The sequence below is a fragment of the Somniosus microcephalus genome, chromosome 29 (genome assembly GCF_052327205.1).
Source record: "Somniosus microcephalus isolate GS21.2 chromosome 29, FLI_Smic_1.0, whole genome shotgun sequence".
Taxonomy (NCBI): domain Eukaryota; kingdom Metazoa; phylum Chordata; class Chondrichthyes; order Squaliformes; family Somniosidae; genus Somniosus; species Somniosus microcephalus.
Window position 1 is genome coordinate 20,693,146 of NC_141015.1, and position 18,222 is coordinate 20,711,367.

General features: G+C 43.4%; 1 protein-coding gene and 1 long non-coding RNA gene across 7 annotated transcripts in view; one reads left to right on the forward strand and one right to left on the reverse strand.

Annotated features, from left to right (window-relative positions):
- LOC147098528 (AP2-associated protein kinase 1-like) overlaps positions 1-18,222 on the forward strand; it is a 121,247-nt gene that overhangs the window by 57,355 nt on the left and 45,670 nt on the right. For 5 of the 6 annotated variants that reach the window (XM_085970335.1, XM_085970337.1, XM_085970336.1 and 2 more), the window contains exon 3: positions 10,098-10,206. The exons of the other annotated variant lie outside the window; for it this stretch is intronic. In XM_085970335.1, the coding sequence (XP_085826461.1) occupies positions 10,098-10,206 (109 nt within the window). The remainder of the gene's footprint in view (positions 1-10,097; positions 10,207-18,222) is intronic. 6 annotated transcript variants of the gene reach the window in all.
- The window catches only part of LOC147098529 (uncharacterized), a 35,968-nt gene continuing 22,958 nt past the window's right edge, over positions 5,213-18,222 (reverse strand). The window contains exons 2-3 of the long non-coding RNA XR_015074189.1: positions 6,152-6,198; positions 5,213-6,003 (exon numbers count right to left, since the gene is read on the reverse strand). This is a non-coding gene — a long non-coding RNA (uncharacterized LOC147098529). The remainder of the gene's footprint in view (positions 6,004-6,151; positions 6,199-18,222) is intronic.

An 18,222-nucleotide genomic window follows, 5' to 3' on the forward strand; every position in this document is an offset into this window, starting at 1 on the left:
AGGAAAAGTGAGCCGCGGGTCGCCGCCATTACCTTGTAGAACGCTAGGAGCAGCGTGGCGGCAAGGGGAAGAAGGAAAAGTGCGGGAGGCGCCATTTTATTCCATTGGGGAAGAAGGAAAAGCGCGGGAGGCGCCATTTTAAATCACCCAAGATGCCGAAGAGTGGCAGTATCACTGCTTTTGACAACGAGGTAGAAGACTGGACCACGTATGTGGAAAGAATTGAAGTGTACTGCAAGGCAAATGAGGTGGCCGATGGAAAGAAGGCGTCGGTATTATTAAATTTGATGGGCACGAGAACGTACGGCCTATTGTGGAATTTAATTACCCCAGCTAAACCAATGGAGAAAAGTTTTGAAGAGATTGTTAATATCTTACAGGAACACCTAAACCCTACACCGCTGCTGATAGCAGAAAGATTCAAGTTCCATAAAAGAAACCACAAACATGAGAGCAATGCTGACTATCTTACGGAACTACGCAAGTTATCGAAGCACTGCCAGTTCGGAGCAGGACTGGCAGACACCTTACGGGATAAGTTTGTCTGCGGGCTCCAGAGTGAAGGAACCCAGAAACGACTACTTTTGGAAAAGGACCTGACGCTAGAACAGGCTTTCAGCGTGGCAGTATCCTACGAAGCAGCAGCACGGGGAGCTGCGGAAATACAACAGAAACCACAAGAATACAGCGCTAACGAAATGGCGTATGGAGCAGAAAAGTGCTATCGCTGCGGCAGAACAACCCATGATCAGAAGGACTGCTGGGTTAAGGACAAAGTATGCAGGCAATGTGGGAAAATGGGACACATAGCAAGAGTCTGCAGGTCGGGAAAGAAAACCAACACTACAAGAACTACTAAGGAAAAGTACAAGAAAGTAAAAAAAATGACAGACGGTAGTTTGGAAGATCAAGAGAGTGATAATGACTCCGGGAGCAGGAGACTAAGTTGTCTAAAGTTACACAACGTGATCGCAAAGGAGGATCACCGAACCATTTGGGTCACCCTCATGATAGCAGGGTCCCAAGTAAAGATGGAATTTCATACAGGATCAGCCCTAATTGTCATGAATGGACGAGACTATGAGCGGCTATTCTCACACATACCCTTGAAGGACACGTCCATTGTATTGAAGACATACACGGGGCAAAAAGTCTACCCCAGAGGAAAAATAAGGGTGCCAGTTAAATACAACGGCAAGGAAACACAGAAACTGTATCTATATATACTACAAGATGGAGGACCACCATTATTGGGACGTGAATGGATCCGAAAAATACAATTGGATTGGCATTCCATTCAGGCGCTAACTGTGACTGACAAGAAGAATGATGACGTCACACCTGGATGACTGTCAAAAATTCTAACTGACGCGAAAGAGGTGTTCCAACAAGGACTTAGGACTCTAAAAGGAGTAAAGGCAACGATAAAAATCGAAGATAACGCAAACCCAAAATGTTTTACGGCCAGACCGGTACCGTACGCGATCCGCCCAGCCATTGAAGCAGAGCTGGAGAGTCTGGAGCGTTCAGGTGTGCTGTCCAAGGTGGACTGGAGCGAGTGGGCCACACCCATCGTTCCTGTAATGAAGAAATCATTGAGCAGCACGCCTGGGGAGCAGAAGAAGGTTCGCATCTGTGGGGACTTCAAGGTAACTGTGAACCCAGTCCTGCACACAGTACAATATCCACTTCCACGGATAGAAGATATTTTCGCCTCACTATCTGGAGGGAAACGCTTTACAAAGATTGATCTGGCCCAAGCGTATCCAGAAATGGAGGTGGAAGAAGCATCCAGGAAATACCTCACGATAAACACTCTCAAAGGCCTTTACCAGTACAATCGACTGGTATTCGGGGTAGCATCAGCCCCGGCCATTTGGCAGAGGGCGATGGAACAAGTCCTGCAAGAGATCCCGGGGACCCAGTGTTATTTGGACGACATCCTGGTTACGGGCGAAAATGACAGTGAACACCTTGCCAACCTGGAGCAGGTGCTCACTAGATTACAAGAATATGGGCTACGAGCCAACCGCCCCAAATGCGAGTTCTTCAGGAGACAAATCTCGTATTGTGGCCACATGATTGATGAGGAAGGGTTGCATAAGTCGCCAGACAAGATTGAGGCTGTAGTCAAGGCTCCAGCACCGGAAAATGTGTCGCAACTGAGGTCGTTTCTCGGGTTGGTGAACTACTACCATAAGTTCTTGCCGAATTTATCTACAATTCTGCACCCACTGAACGCCCTGCTGCAAACTGGAGTGACATGGAAATGGAGTGATGAGTGTAAGCGTGCCTTTCAGAAATGTAAATGCCTAATCACTTCAAAAGAAGTATTGGCTCACTACAACCCAACACTACTGATTCGGTTGGCATGTGATGCGTCTCCCTACGGCATTGGAGCGGTGCTGTCACACAAATTCCTTGACGGTTCAGAGAGGCCAATAGCCTTTGCGTCGCGCTCGTTAACCTCAGCCGAGCGTAACTATGCCCAGATTGACAGGGAGGCCCTCAGCCTGGTGTGGGGGGTGAAGTTCAATCACTATCTGCACGGGCAGAAATTCACCCTACTGACTGATCATCAGCCTCTGGGCCCATTTTTAACCCAAAGAAGGGCGTTCCGGTGATGACGGCGCAACGGCTGCAAAGATGGTCACTTTTTCTAGGGGCACATCAGTACGACATAGAGTACAAGGGTACGAAACAGCATGGAAACGCTGATGGGCTGTCGCGCCTACCGTTGCCTACGGTAGAGGAAGCACCTGCAGTGGACCCTGTTGAGATTCCATTCGACCATAGTCAAATGTCTACCTGTTACAAACTCAAGCATAGAGAAGGAAACCCAAAATGACCCGATACACTCTCGGGTCTATGATTTGACGGTGAAGGGATGGCCAGCACATGGCGACTCACTGTTGCTAGCATTCTCGCCAAGGAGAGAACAGCTGTCAGTGTGCCGGGGGACCTTGATGTGTGGATCCCGAGTGGTAATTCCACCCAAGTTGAGAGACAGAGTGCTCAATGAGCTTCATGAGGGTCATCTGGGAGGGGTAAAAATGAAAAGCCTAGCCAGGGCGTTTGTGTGGTGGCCGGGAATCGATAAAGAAATCGAGGATATGACCAAGAGATGCACAGGATGCCAGAAGGTCCAAAACGCTCGACCACAGGCCCCGCTACACCCATGGGAGTGGCCCTCATCTCCATGGCAAAGGGTACACATTGATTTTGCTGGTCCATTTATGGACTCGATGTTTCTAATCGCCGTGGATGCCCATTCGAAATGGCCAAAGGTCATCAAAATGCCCTCCACCACCACGGAGAAAACTATTGCAGTCCTACGGACCATCTTCGCCAGGAATGGCTTGCCAGAACAGATTTGCTCCGACAATGGGCCACAGTTTGTGTCCGAGGATTTCCGGAGGTTTCTGAGGAATAATGGGGTGAAACATTACACATCTGCCCCATATCATCCAGCCACAAATGGATTGGCTGAGAGGTTTGTTCAGACCTTTAAAAAGGCAATAAAGGCGATGTATAACGACGACATACCACTACAACACAAGGTGGATAATTTCTTGTTTGCTTACCGGAATGCGACACATGCAGTCACCAACCAAGTTCCAGCCATAATGTTCTTCAACCGAAGGCTAAGATGTCGCCTGGATTTGCTCAAACCAAACATAAGACGAGATGTTGAGGATAAGCAATTCCAGCACATCAATGAGAAGCCAACTAGGAGCTTCAGGATAGGGCAACCAGTCTTGGCCCGGAACTACCGAACAGAAAAATGGCAGCCAGGAACGATATGCACACAGCAGGGACCACTAATGTACACAGTGGACGTTGGAGAGAGCATTGTGAGACGCCATGCTGACCAGATTCTAGCATCACAGGAACAAGCCAAACCCATACCACGAGCATGTGCACCTGGTAATGAACCCGAAGTACAGATTGCGTCTACCTCCGAAGCAGTGGTATTGGAAGCTGTCATTGGTTGGTTCGTCAATGAGCCAGAATCGACTCCGCCGCAAGAACAGGATACTCGAGAAAGGCGCTATCCAGTCAGGATCAGGAAGCCTCCTCAAAGACTGAACTTATAAATGATTATTTCAGTTGATGTATATAGTATAGAGAAAATTGTAATTGTAATTAGTTATTATTTAGTTAAATGAATGTTATGTACTGTTTATCTAAAGGGAGGAATTGTTGTGTATGTACCTTTTTTAAGAGAGAACTGATTTTATACTGCAGTACCGGCAGTGACCACACCTGTATATAAAGCCATAGCAGGCTTCTGTACATCAGTCTTAAGTTTACCCTCTGTTCAGTAAATACCTGTTATTATTGTTCTCCTGCAGTCCGTGTATTATTGATACTCGGACACTACACCCTTCTCAAAAATGACAGAATTCAAATGACTGGCAAGGTTTTGGCTGCATTAACTTATCTAGAAGTCCATTTGAAGCGTTGACCACTTTCTGTGAAGAATATACTTCCTGACATGAGTTACTTCATGGAGAACACTAGTACGTTTGTCCTATGTGACTATGCACCAAAGTCAGAGAATCTTTCTGTAGCCATTTCGGACCCTGTTAATGATGTGAGTTATGGTCCTGACATGCCACTCAACCTTGGAGGCCCAGAAAGGGAACAATTGAAATGGTGAAGTCTCAATGAAGGTAGTAAATTATTCAGAGGTTTATTAAATTTAAAATTATTTTTTTTCTTTCTTTTGTCTCCTCTCGCAATCCAATCTTTGTTTCCCTCTCTTTCTTTATTTCTCCTTCTGTATCTGATTTGATTCTAATTCACCCTACCCTTCTCCCTGCTATCATGCCTCTGTTTCTCTATCCTTATTCATTGGTTAAGGAGATGCACCCTTTGACCCAGCGTTCAGAAGGTTTACAAATACCTCGTTGAAGTTACATGCCATTATCAATTCACATTTACAGTCATTAGCGGTGCAAAAATAATACAGTCTGAAGGATGAGGGAAAAAATCCAATTCATGGCACTCGCTGCCAATTTCTGGGCCATAGAACAATAGGAAAATACTGCGGATGCTGGAAATCTGAAATAACAACAGAATAAGCTGGAAAAACCGAGCAGGCCAGGCAACATCTGTGGAGAGAAAAACAGAGTTAATGTTTCGGGTCGAAGACTCTTCAGTTCTGAAGAAGGGTTTCGACCTGAAACATTAACTCTCTTTCTCTCTCCACGGATGTTGCCCTGGCCTGCTCAGTTTTTCCAGTTATTTCTGGGCCATAGAACTCGGCTAGCAATTGACAGAAGTTTAGTTTATCAAGTTTACAAAATGCAGTCTGCAGCAGTATTTGGATAATATTGCAGAAGCTAACTTTTTGTATGTGAAGGTGTAAAAACAACTCCAAGTAAAGCTAACGCTTGAAAGCTTCTCTAGGCTAACTGTTTAGGCAACATCTGATTGTTTCTTAACCTGTTCCCACTTTTAAAACTGGAAGTTTAATTTTTAAATGTCGAAACCTTTTATGTGGGAGTGAACGGAAAGAAATGTGGGCACAAGAAGTGACGAGGAGATGTATAAAATGGGCTGATTTATTGTGTGGAGGAGGGAACACGTTGGTCTGTTCTCATAACCAAGATCCTGTAGATACCACAAGATGTAGCAAATCTGCTTCCCACCTGCAGTCTCCGGGAGGCTGTCTGTCTATTACTCATGGTCAGGTCTTTCTGCATAGAACCCGAGAATCTCAAGTTTGGGAGGAATGACCAAACTTTCCAATTAAATATTTACTTTAAGTTTGTCCAATACTCATGCATGGAAATAAAATGCAGATTTTTAAAAATCCTTTACATTAAATGTAACTTTTTGCTTGAATTGCGTTGTCGATGTGCTGCAATTGCATTTGACGGCATTAATCATGCTTCCAAATTCAAGCTGACTAAAAATGTCTAAAGAACTTTTTTTTAAACCTTGTGTAACCCTCCACGATTATCTTTACATCACATGAATAAGATGGTGATCGTTCTGCAAAAAAAAGTAAATATCATGATGTGACCGGTTACATGGATATATTTTTAGCTATTTGTTACGCCACAGAAAATATATTTTCCTGTATTAGACGTTCAAATGTTATGCTCTCTTACTCCTGTCCAATTACTTGATTCATTCTTACCGTATGTTTGTATCATTGAAGCCAACTGCTCGCTTTGATACCTCCATCTGCAAAAGAAAAGAAGGGATTTACAAGGTTTATCTACATTGTACAAAATAATGAGTTGTATGTTACAAGACTAATGCACTGTTTGATTGAAATGGCAATAAGGCAACAGTGAAGCTCAAACTATTAATCTCATCATGCCTGTTACGGAGTGATGCACACTGTTTATAGTCTATAAATTTATCATGTATTTTCTAAAATAACATTTAGATAGTGGACCTGATTAAAGGAGGTTTGTCTGAAGAAATAAGATTGCTACACACAAACTGCACCAGCAGCAGAAGAGGACTAACTTTAGTCCTATTATGTGTCGTTTTGAACATAAAAGTGTGTTTATTTGCACTCCACTACACCAAGAATGTACCGAAATACTTTTTTCAGTTGATATGATTTGTAAAGCTTTATTTACATGTTAATTAACATTGGGACTTGCAAGGTCGGGCTGTTTGAATCAGCTGACAATATGCGTGAGTGCTTTTTGACATTGATAAGTTAGTTATTGATTATTTAATACATAGACTGGCTGGCTGCTTCCTTTAAAATGTGACCAGCCAACTTTGTATCTTTTGAGAAATGGTGCTTCACCTGTGGCGAGGATAGAGATGGTACATCATTGTTGACGCTTTTATTTAAAAAAAAAGTCGGACTACTGCAAAATTTCTGTTTCAGCATTCTCCTGTTGACATGTGTTCCATCTCTGCAGGCTCAGACAATAGTTAACTCTTTGTTTTTTGCATGCTGTAAAATCTATGTAAATAACACAATACCGATTGGAGAAATGGGAAAGCGATGCACTATTTTTTGTTTGACTGCGTGCATACAATCTATTAAATGTGTATCTAAGTTCACTTTATGGTATTGTGTTAACTGCTTGGTTATTTAAAAAGAATCCTATTTATAACATTGAGTTTGGTTGAAATGTAGACAGATTGAGGTAGAAAAGTAAGTAATTTAGAAGTTACTGAAGCTGCAGCTATATTGCAGTTCCAGTAATAATAAGGTTCATTCCAGCACTAAAATCCAGATTTGCAAAGAACAAGGTACACTATATTTAATCTGTGAATAATCTCGCCCATTGACAAAAAGACAAACAATACATGGTAACTGCTACATGATGATGGAGTAGCAGTTTGTCGGTGTCCATTCTGGAAATGCCCTGGAGAGAAATTGCTCAAACAGGCAGCACCTGGCCTAGATACCAGTCCCATAGCTATTTATAGTGTTGTCGCCCAGGAGTCTGAGTTTGTTTGTTTACCTATACAATAACCTCTTCAGTGTCAAAATATAGTGACCGCACTTTTCGCAATGCACAAGGTTATTTCACTCCAGCATGAAAAATGTCCTGTAATAATATTCAGCATCACAGTCATAAATAGCAAGATTGCATCCCAAGATCTTTTTAATAATTGAACCCCGGGTGGAGTTAGGCTAGTGATCCAGACTGTGGTCAGATCTTCAGTTTATTCAGGAAAGAATCTCCTAATTAGAACTCCATACTTTTACAGACCAAATCCAAATTAAAACTTGCTTCATTAGTTTCCAGGCAATGCAAATCCGTAACGATGTTGCCAGCAATTATGACAAACCAGAAACTAACTTTGATCCCAACCCACTAATTTTTGTATCACCGATTCTCTTATTATCCATGATACAACACACAATCTAACTTGATTTGTGATTCAGGTTACATAATTACGGCACACTGTGATTCTTGAATGTTTGTATAATGTTCTGACTATTCACTGGACCATCTGGTGGCAAGAAAATCTTGGCAAAATGGTGTGGCAATAAGTAAATTATTGGGCAGTTTCTAAACCTTGAATTTCAACATTTAAAAAATGTAATGTTTGAAAGGAATACAGGAAACTCTCGATTTACCAGCACCTAAATAACCGGAATTCTCTGTTAACCGGCAAAATTCAGGAGTAGGTTCAGGTAAGTTTTACTTCATATTAGTGGCCATTCCTGGATCTGTGGCCGTGTAACTGGGGTTCCTGCACCTGGTTGCTATGCAACAGGGACGCCTGGATCTGTGGCCATGTACGGAGCTCTCGTACCTTTTACGATACCTCTCTGTAATCCGGACTTTTTGATAAAACGACACCACGTCGGTGCCGGATTAAAAAAAAAAAAAGTTTCCTGTACATGCAAAAGTACTGCAACACAGTTTATTACATAAAATAGGATTATTTTTGTCAATTACTATTGCATCAGTCACTTTTCCCTGAGTTTCTCGATCTGTGCCTCAAAGATGGTATCTTGTGCTCGGGTGTAATTTCATCGACCGTGACAGTCCTTCACGATGTTGCCTAAGTTGCCATTCCTTTCCGATAAATTCAGATGGTGTGTCTCCGGTAGTTTTGATCATGGAAATATCAGCTGAGCCTCATGCTGTCCACTTTCCTGATCACACCGCAAATATCGTCAGCAGGCTGGTCTTTTTCTTCGGAACTTTGGGGGAGTCTAGAGACAGCTCGTTTGCAAGTGGTGTCGAGGGGCAGAACTGAAGGTAGATTTTCTGATTTCTAGGTGTAGTTTAGATCTGACTGGTTAAGTTATTTTTAGATCGACTCCAATAGAAGTGTGCTGTGTGAGCTCGGCTCATTAGAAAGCATTTATTTGAAAATTAGTAGAGCCAAGAACATGAAGGTCGGGAAATGAGTGGAGAGCACAGATTGTCTGCATGCACGAGTGCAAGAGACAAGTCAGCCAAGAGAGAAAACAATGAGGTCTTTGTGTATTTTATTATATTGTTATGTTAACAAATTTTACTTTTAGTGGACTATAGAGGGAAGGGTGCGACTTGCTTTATCTCAATTTTATTTTGCTGCAAGGCGATTGGCCAAGGTTTTTGTGCTGCACAGTGATTTTTGGTTTAATGTGTTTGTGGAGAATTTGCTTTGTGCAAAATGATTGCGAACAAAAGAAAATCAATAGGCAAGAAACACAAACTGCACCTACCTAATTATTTAGGAAGAAGGAATTGGCATGTTCAGTATGCTCATGGTGCTCATAAGACACGCCACTTGTATTTTCTGTAGGAGTTTTGATAGCCTCGTTTTACAGACTCGGACATTTTCTGAGCTGGAGCTCGAAATTTATAAGCACTTTGCAAACTGCAAGCTTACCTCATCAACAGCAATTCAATTCTGTGATCTTCGGGTGTGTATACTTGCAGAAATTAAATTTTGTGACCGTTGAAACATTCAAGCCAGTGAAAACGGATCCATCTTAGCGTCAGAATAACACATTTGTGTCACACGGTATACAGCACTATTGTCATTAGTGTAATATCCAACTTGCATGTGTAGTGCCTCTGTATTTAAAAATGGATATACATTTAGATGTTGCAGAACTCCTTAACAGCAATAATAACCAAAGCTCTGAGTACAGACTGAAGTGGTAAAGCTCACATGAAGTCTAGATATGTTCTAAGATGGCTGAGGGTTTTATCCTTGGTACGAGAAGTTCATGTCATGTACAGTCTGTAAATCTACAATAGTGGCACAATTTGGTTGCATATATATATAATATATATATAAATATAAAAACCATAGGTGTCAGTCTCTGGGTTTGCATGTGAATTTCAAATGATTGATGCCTGTTTCTGGATCAGGCAGGGAAATGCATTTTAAACTACAAGCTGAAATAAAAATGCTGGAAACTGAAATAAATAAAGCACTGAAACGATGGGATAACCTTTTATACTGGGCCCTGTCAAGGCGTCATGCAGACAGTAGATTTTTCTTTTCACCGCTGACGCAACCACCTGCGTTTTGCAGCATTTTTACTTTTATGTTTTGAGCTAAATGAACAATGAACTTTTCAAGACAAGTGTTAAATGTTTACTTTCACAGAAGTTGCTAAAAGTATCTCACTTTCCCCTTTTTTTTTTAAACAGAAAGATCTGTCTGGGCATAAAAATATTGTTAACTACCTGGACTCCAGTGTTACCTCGATAAATGCTAGTGATGTATGGGAGGTCCTTATTCTAATGGAATACTGCAGAGGTTTGTTAATGTTTGTTTCTCTATATAATCTCTATTATGTTAATGTATGTGCATCTACCTACCAATATATACAAACAATATGATAGTGGCATTTCCTACTGATCACACTGTGCTTTGTGTAACATTTAGCATCTTGAAATGTTCATATTCAAAAATCCAATAAATAAGAGTAATGAACAAAATCTACCAATATGAAAAAGTTTCATTCAAATATACTCGCCTTTTTCAAAATTTAGATCCAGCTACCATTTTTTCCATAACTGGAATTACTAATGTGGAAAATGAAGGTTTATAATAAGATATATTTTAAAAAAATATGTATTTCACATGCCTATACATTTGTCTTTTGTGCCTTTTGCGTACCTTTTTATTTAATGTTATTACTTGGAGGCTTCACCCTCTCAAAAAGGTTGGTATTGATGTTCTTTCCTGAGCTACAGCTGAAGATGAGAGCAGCTTCACTTGTGCTTGCAGTTCCTTGGATGCTGCAGTCGGAGTGTGTGCAGAATCTCCCAGCATGTGTCGGTATGATTCAGTGCAATAACTGGAAGCATACCACTTCAAAATATTTGTATTTATAACTTTTTTTTCCCCAAATATCACGCTTATTTGGTATCAAAATGAGCTGAAGGATGAATTTTAGAACCTTTTTGAAGAAACAGTTTCATAAGGAAACTATTATCAAGTGCTTATTTCTTTTACTTCAGGGAAAGTGAGAAACAGACTAAAATTTATAATTAAACTTGTATAAGACTGCATCACAGTGGAATCTACCATTTGAACTGGGAAGTGGTATAACTTATGTTATGTACAATAAAAATTACAAATAGAAAACTGAATAAGGTAAAGTAAATGCTATTGCTGTTTTCAATCATGTGCAACAGATAATTCAGTAAGGTGCAGGCCAAACCTTATTGAGTACAAATACCCCAGAGCAACTAAATAAGTGAAACCTCATTGTGCATCAATAACCAAATAACATTATGAAGATAAAATCTAAAATATCTGGTTGAGTCCTTCAAAGAATTTATAGGTTAAATCTGCAGTAGTGCAGATACTTAGAAGATTGAAAATTGTCATGAATAATTTCCCTGTGCAAATATCACCAACAAAGTCACCAGGTTCAATCTGATTCTACAGTGTTTGTCTTGGACATGTCATCAGGTCCATCTCTTGCTCATTTTATAAAGGGCAACCTTTCAGTCCCTACAATTTATTTTTAAACTGTATGGAGTTGGTCTATGCCTGTGTCTCTCTTTTGCACAATCTGATTTGTTCTGTGGCAAGCATATGACTGCTTAGCCTCCCTTCATTGGTTGATGGTCATTGTTAATGCTGCATCCATCATCCAGTGATCCCACATTTAGCAACCAGTCTTGCCAGTTGTTGACTTGTGTGCTGTCCTGCACACTGTCTCATCTGTGGTGTTGCTCAAGGTTAAGTCGGTATGCTATTTTGTAAGGACACGGGTATTCTATACGTGATGCACAGCCTATTATTCTGCTCTTTAGGTATAGCTGTCTGTTAACTTTATCAAGTCTTAGGTAAATGGAGTTTCTGGTTATTCTAAGAATTATTGTTTGGTCCAGAGACTCTGCAAATCAGAATGTGTTGGTCAAATTTCAGGCACCAGCTTGCACAGCATTTTCAGATTATTTTAAATCCGTGACAAGTTTGGTTTGACTCCTGCATGTGCCATGTCCTTCTATCCTGCAAATAGTACATTGGATTTAACTTATCTGTGCTGTTTGATGTAGTGTCATCTCCATTCTTACATAAGAACATAAGAAATAGGAGCAGGAATAGGCCACTTGGCCCCTCGAGCCTGCTCTGCCATTCAATAAGATCATGGCTGATCTTGGGCTCAAAGCCACTTCCCCGCCCGCTCCCCATAACCCTTCACTCCCTTATCTTGCAAAAATCTGTCTATCTCCACCTTAAATGTATTTAATGACCCAACCTCCACGGCTCTCTGGGGCAGAGAATTCCACAGATTTACAACCCTCTTGAGAGAAGAAATTCCTCCTCATCTCAGTTCTAAAAGGGCGACCCTTTATTCTAAAACTGTGCCCCCGCGTTCTAGATATCCCTACGAGGGGAACCATCCTCTCTGCATCTACCTTGTCGAGCCCCCTCAGTATCTTGCATGTTTCAATAAGATCACCTCTCATTCTTCTAAATTCCAATGAGTATAGGCTTTCTTCATAAGTCAACCCCCTCATCTCTGGAATTAACCTAGTGAATTGTCTCTGAACTGCCTCCAATGCAAGTATATCCTTCCTTAAATAAGGAGACCAAAACTGTATGCAGTACTCAAGGTGTGGTCTCACCAATACCCTGTACAGTTGTAGCCGGACCTCCCTGCTTTTATACTCCAACCCCTTTGAAATAAAGGCCAACATTCCATTTGCCTTTTTGATTACTTGCTGTACCTGCATGCTAACTTTTTGTGTTTCATGCACAATGACCCCCAGGTCCCTCTGAACCGCAGCATTTTGTAATCTCCATTTTTTTATTTTTCCTGCCAAAGTGTATAACCTCGCACTTTCCCACATTATACTCCATCTGCCAAATGTTTGCCCACTCACTTAGCCTGTCTATATCCCTTTGCAGACTCCCTAAGCCCTCTGCACAACTTGCTTCCCCACCCATCTTTGTATCATCCGCAAACTTGGCTACATTACACTTGGTCCCTTCATCCAAGTCATTAATGTAGATTGTAAATAGTTGAGGCCCGAGCACCGATCCCTGTGGCACCCCACTAGTTATTTTTTGCCAACTGGAAAATGACCCATTTATCCCGACTCTCTGCTTTCTGTTAGTTAGCCAATTCTCTCTCCATGCGAATATATTGCCCCCAATTCCATGAGCTCTCATCTTATGCAGTAACCTTTTATGTAGCAGCTTATTGAATGCCTTCTGGAAATCCAAATACGCCACATCCACTGGTTCACCTTTGTCCACCCTGCTCGTTACCTCCTCAAAGAACTCCAGCAAATTTGTTGAACATGATTTCCCTTTCATAAAACCATGCTGACTCTGCTTGACTGCATTATGATTTTCCAAATGCCCTGCTACTGCTTCCTTAATGAAGGACTCCAGCATTTTCCCAACGACAGATGTTAGGCTAACTGGTTTATAGTTTCTTGCTTTATCTCCCTCCTTTCTTAAATAGGGGTGTTACATTTGCGGTTTTCCAATCCGCTGGGACCTCTCCAGAGTCCAGGGAATTTTGGTATATTGCAACCAATGCATCCGCTATCTCTGCAGCCACTTCTTTTAAGACCCTGGGATGCAGGCCATCTGGTCCAGGGGACTTGTCATCTCTTAGTCCCATTATTTTACCAAGTACTATTCCTTAGTGATTGTCTTTAATTCCCCCCCCTCCCTGTGGCCCCTTGATTATCCATTATTGGGATGTTGTTAGTGTCTTCTACCGTGAAGACAGATACAAAATATTTGTTCAGAGTCTCTGCCATTTCCCCGTTCCCCATTCCCATCCTCTAAGGGACCAACGTTTACTTTAGCCACCCTCTTCCTTTTTATACACCTGTAGAAGCTCTTACTATCTGTTTTAATGTTTCTTGCCAGTTTACTCTCCTAATTCTTCATCTCTCTTTTTTGTCATCCTTTGCTGGTTTAAAAAAAATTCCCAATCCTCTGGTCTCCCACCAATCTTGGCAACATTTTATGCCTTCATTTTCAATTTGATACCATCCTTTACTTCCTCAGTTAGCCACGGATGGTGCTCCCTTCTCTTAAAATCTTTCTTTCTCACTGGAATATATTTTTGTTGAGAGTTATGAAATATCTCCTTAAATGTCCGCCACTGCATTTCAACTGTCTTGCCCTTCAATTTATTTTTCCAGTCCACTTTAGCCAGTTCTGCCCTCATACCATTGTAATTGCCTTTGTTTAAGATCAGGACACTGGTTTGAGATACAACTTTCTCGCCCTCCAACTGAATTTGAAATTCAACCATGCTATGATCACTCTTTCCTAGAGGATCCTTTTACTATGAGATCATTTATTAATTCTGTTTCATTACACAGTACCAGATCCAAGATAGCTTGCTCCCTGGTTGGTTCCATTACATACTGTTCTAGGAAACTATCCCGGATGCAATCTATGAACTCCTCCTCGAGGCTACCAAGGCCAATTTGATTTGTCCAATCAATATGGAGATTAAAATCACCCATGATTATTACCGTACCTTTTTTACAGGCCTCTATTATTTGTTGATTTATACTCTGTCCAACACTTGCTACTGTTCAGGGGCCTGTAGACTACGCCCACCAGAGACTCTTTCCCTTTATTAATTTTTATCTCCACCCAAACCGATTCTACATTTTGATGATCTGAGCCAATATCACTTCTCACCACTGCACTGATCCCATCCTTTACCAACAAAGCCACCCCACCTCCCTTTTCTTTCTGTCTATCCTTCCGAATTGCCAAATATTCAGTTCCCAGCCCTGATCACCTTGCAACCACGTCTCTGTAATGGCGATCAGATCATACCCATTTGTATCTATTTATGCCGTCAACTCATCTATCTTGTTACGAATGCTGCGTGCATTCAGATATAGAGCTTTTAACTTTCTTTTTACCATTTTGTCCTTGTTTTGGCCCCATTTTCTCTTGCACTCTTATTTTTAAACATTCTGTCCCTTCCTGTCACACACTGGTTATTATTTCCCCCATCTCTATCCTGCTCTATTGCTTTCTCATTTATCATTGACTTTTAAAATTCCTGCTCATCTGGATCCTTCCTCCCCCCCCCCACTATTTAGTTTAAAACCCTCTCTACAGCCCTAGTTATTTGATTCGCCAGGACTCTGGCCCAGCATGGTTCAAGTGAAGCCCGTCCAAACAGAACAGCTCCCTCTTATCCCAGTACTGGTGCCAGTGCCCCACAACCCACAAATCGAAACCCATTTCTCCCACACCAGTCTTTGAGCCACTCGTTCATTTCTCTGATCTTATTTACCCTATGCAAATTTGCTCATGGCTCAGGTAGTAATCCAGAGATTATTACCTTTGTGGTTCTGCTTTTTAATTTAGCCCCTAGCTGCTCATACTCTGTCAGCAGAACCTCTTTCTTTGTCCTACCTATGTCATTGGTGCCTACGTGGACCATGACAACTGGGTCCTCCCCCTCTCACTCCAAGTTTCTCTCCAGCCCAGAGGAGATGTCCTTAACCCTGGCACCGAGTAGGCAATGCAGCCTTCGGGACTCGCGCTCTCGGCTGCAGAGAACAGTGTCTATCTCCCTAACTATATTATTCCCTATCACTACAACATTTCTTTTTACTTCTCTTTCCCCCCCCACTTGAATGGCTCCCTGTACCACGGTGCTGTGGACAGATTGCTCATCCACCCTGCAGTCCTTGCCCTTGTCCACACAGGGAGCAAGAATCTCGTACCTGTTGGACACGGCCAAGGGCAGAGGCTCCTCCATCACTACCTCCTGGATCCCAATACCTGCCTCGCTTGTAGTCACACCCTCCTGTCCCTGACCATGGGCCAAATTGGAAGTAAATACTCTAGTGGGTGTGACTGCCTCCTGGAACTTGGTGTCCAGGTAACGCTCCCCTCCCTAATGTGTCGCAGTGTCTGAATCTCGGACTCCAGCTCATCAACTCTGAGCCGAAGTTCCTCGAGCAGCCAACATTGCTGCAGATGTGGTCGCCCTGGACCTCAATGGTGTCCACCAGCTCCCACATGCAGCAACAACACATTGCCTGGTCTCCCATCTCAATTAATTAATTCATTAGTTTTAAAATTTGGAACACGTATATCTTTTAATCTACACCAAGACACTTAAATTTAGAAGCCCAAATTTGGAAAAAAAAAAGCGAGAAATATAGAAATACTCACCAACCAATCACTTATCTGCTTTCTGGTGCCGTCACACTTTGATTACTTTTTACTTCTTTACACTCGCCGGTCAGTTGTAGCCGCTCACCTGGACTCCCGCTGTGTTTAGTACTGCCGAACTCTCGCACTCTCCTGGGCTCCCGCTGTATATTGTACCGTCGAACTCTCGCGCTCTCCTGGGCTCCCGCTGTATATTGTACCGTCGAACTCTCGCGCTCTCCTGGGCTCCCGCTGTGTTTAGTACCGCCGAACTCTCGCGCTCACCTGGGCTCCGGCTGTGTTTTGTACCACCGAGGTCTCGCGCTCACCTGGGCTCCGGCTGTGTTTTGTACCACCGAGGTCTCGCGCTCTCCTGGGCTCCCGCTGTGTTTAGTACCGCCGAACTCTCGCGCTCACCTGGGCTCCAGCTGTGTTTTGTACCACCGAGGTCTCGCGCTCTCCTGGGCTCCGGCTGTGTTTTGTACCGCCGAACTCTCGCGCTCTCCTGGGCTCCGGCTGTGTTTTGTACCACCGAGGTCTCGCGCTCTCCTGGGCTCCGGCTGTGTTTTGTACCACCGAGGTCTCGCGCTCTCCTGGGCTCCCGCTGTGTTTAGTACCGCCGAACTCTCCTGGGCTCCGGCTGTGTTTTGTACCACCGAGGTCTCGCGCTCTCCTGGGCTCCCGCTGTGTTTAGTACCGCCGAACTCTCGTGCTCTCCTGGGCTCCGGCTGTGTTTTGTACCACCGAGGTCTCGCGCTCACCTGGGCTCCGGCTGTGTTTTGTACCGCCGAACTCTCGCGCTCTCCTGGGCTCCGGCTGTGTTTTGTACCACCGAGGTCTCGCGCTCTCCTGGGCTCCCGCTGTGTTTAGTACCGCCGAACTCTCGCGCTCACCTGGGCTCCGGCTGTGTTTTGTACCACCGAGGTCTCGCGCTCTCCTGGGCTCCGGCTGTGTTTTGTACCGCCGAACTCTCGCGCTCTCCTGGGCTCCGGCTGTGTTTTGTACCACCGAGGTCTCGCGCTCTCCTGGGCTCCGGCTGTGTTTTGTACCACCGAGGTCTCGCGCTCTCCTGGGCTCCGGCTGTGTTTTGTACCGCCGAACTCTCGCGCTCTCCTGGGCTCCGGCTGTGTTTTGTACCACCGAGGTCTCGCGCTCTCCTGGGCTCCGGCTGTGTTTTGTACCGCCGAACTCTCGCGCTCTCCTGGGCTCCGGCTGTGTTTTGTACCACCGAGGTCTCGCGCTCTCCTGGGCTCCGGCTGTGTTTTGTACCACCGAACTCTCGCGCTCTCCTGGGCTCCGGCTGTGTTTTGTACCACCGAACTCTCGCGCTCTCCTGGGCTCCGGCTGTGTTTTGTACCACCGAGGTCTCGCGCTCTCCTGGGCTCCGGCTGTGTTTTGTACCACCGAGGTCTCGCGCTCACCTGGGCTCCCGCTGTGTTTTGTACCGCCGAACTCTTGCGCTCTCCTGGGCTCCGGCTGTGTTTTGTACCGCCGAACTCCTTGGACACCGGCATTTAATGTGCCAGATGGAATCCATGGTGAGGCTCTGTCTGTACCATGATTATGCCTTGAATGTTTCCGTTATGTCATAGTGATCAAAACTCAGTACAGTACTATAGGATGCTGTCTATTCGGATGTTGTAGTTTTAGCATGACCTTTTCCAACTTGTATCAACTGATCTAGCAATACTTTGCTACTGCTCTAGTGATTTAACATTAAGTATACAATCTGTGGTCCTAGGTCACTTTCTACTGCACCTTTTCAACTATTCCTACACCATCCATTTTTCATTCCTAGGTGTAGCATCTTGCAGTTGTCTGTATTAAATTTCATCTGCCACTAATATATCTGTTAACAGATTTTTATCTAACTCTTTTAAGTCCCTGGCAGATTTCTCTGACTCTACTGCCCCCAAGTTTTGCATCATCTGTGAATTTGACTTGGCTTTGGGTTTCTGAATCCAAGTTATTACGGTTTCTAATTTAATTGGAAGACCCACAGCCCTGATTTGTGGAGCACTCTGCTCAGCCCCCCTTTATTTTTTACCCCATTCTCTAGTGCTTATCCCCTTAACTAGTATCGTTGTTTACTTTCCTACTGCCAATTCCTTCCCCAAATCCAAGTTTGGCCATGAATTTTCACAGCTTTTGGTTTTA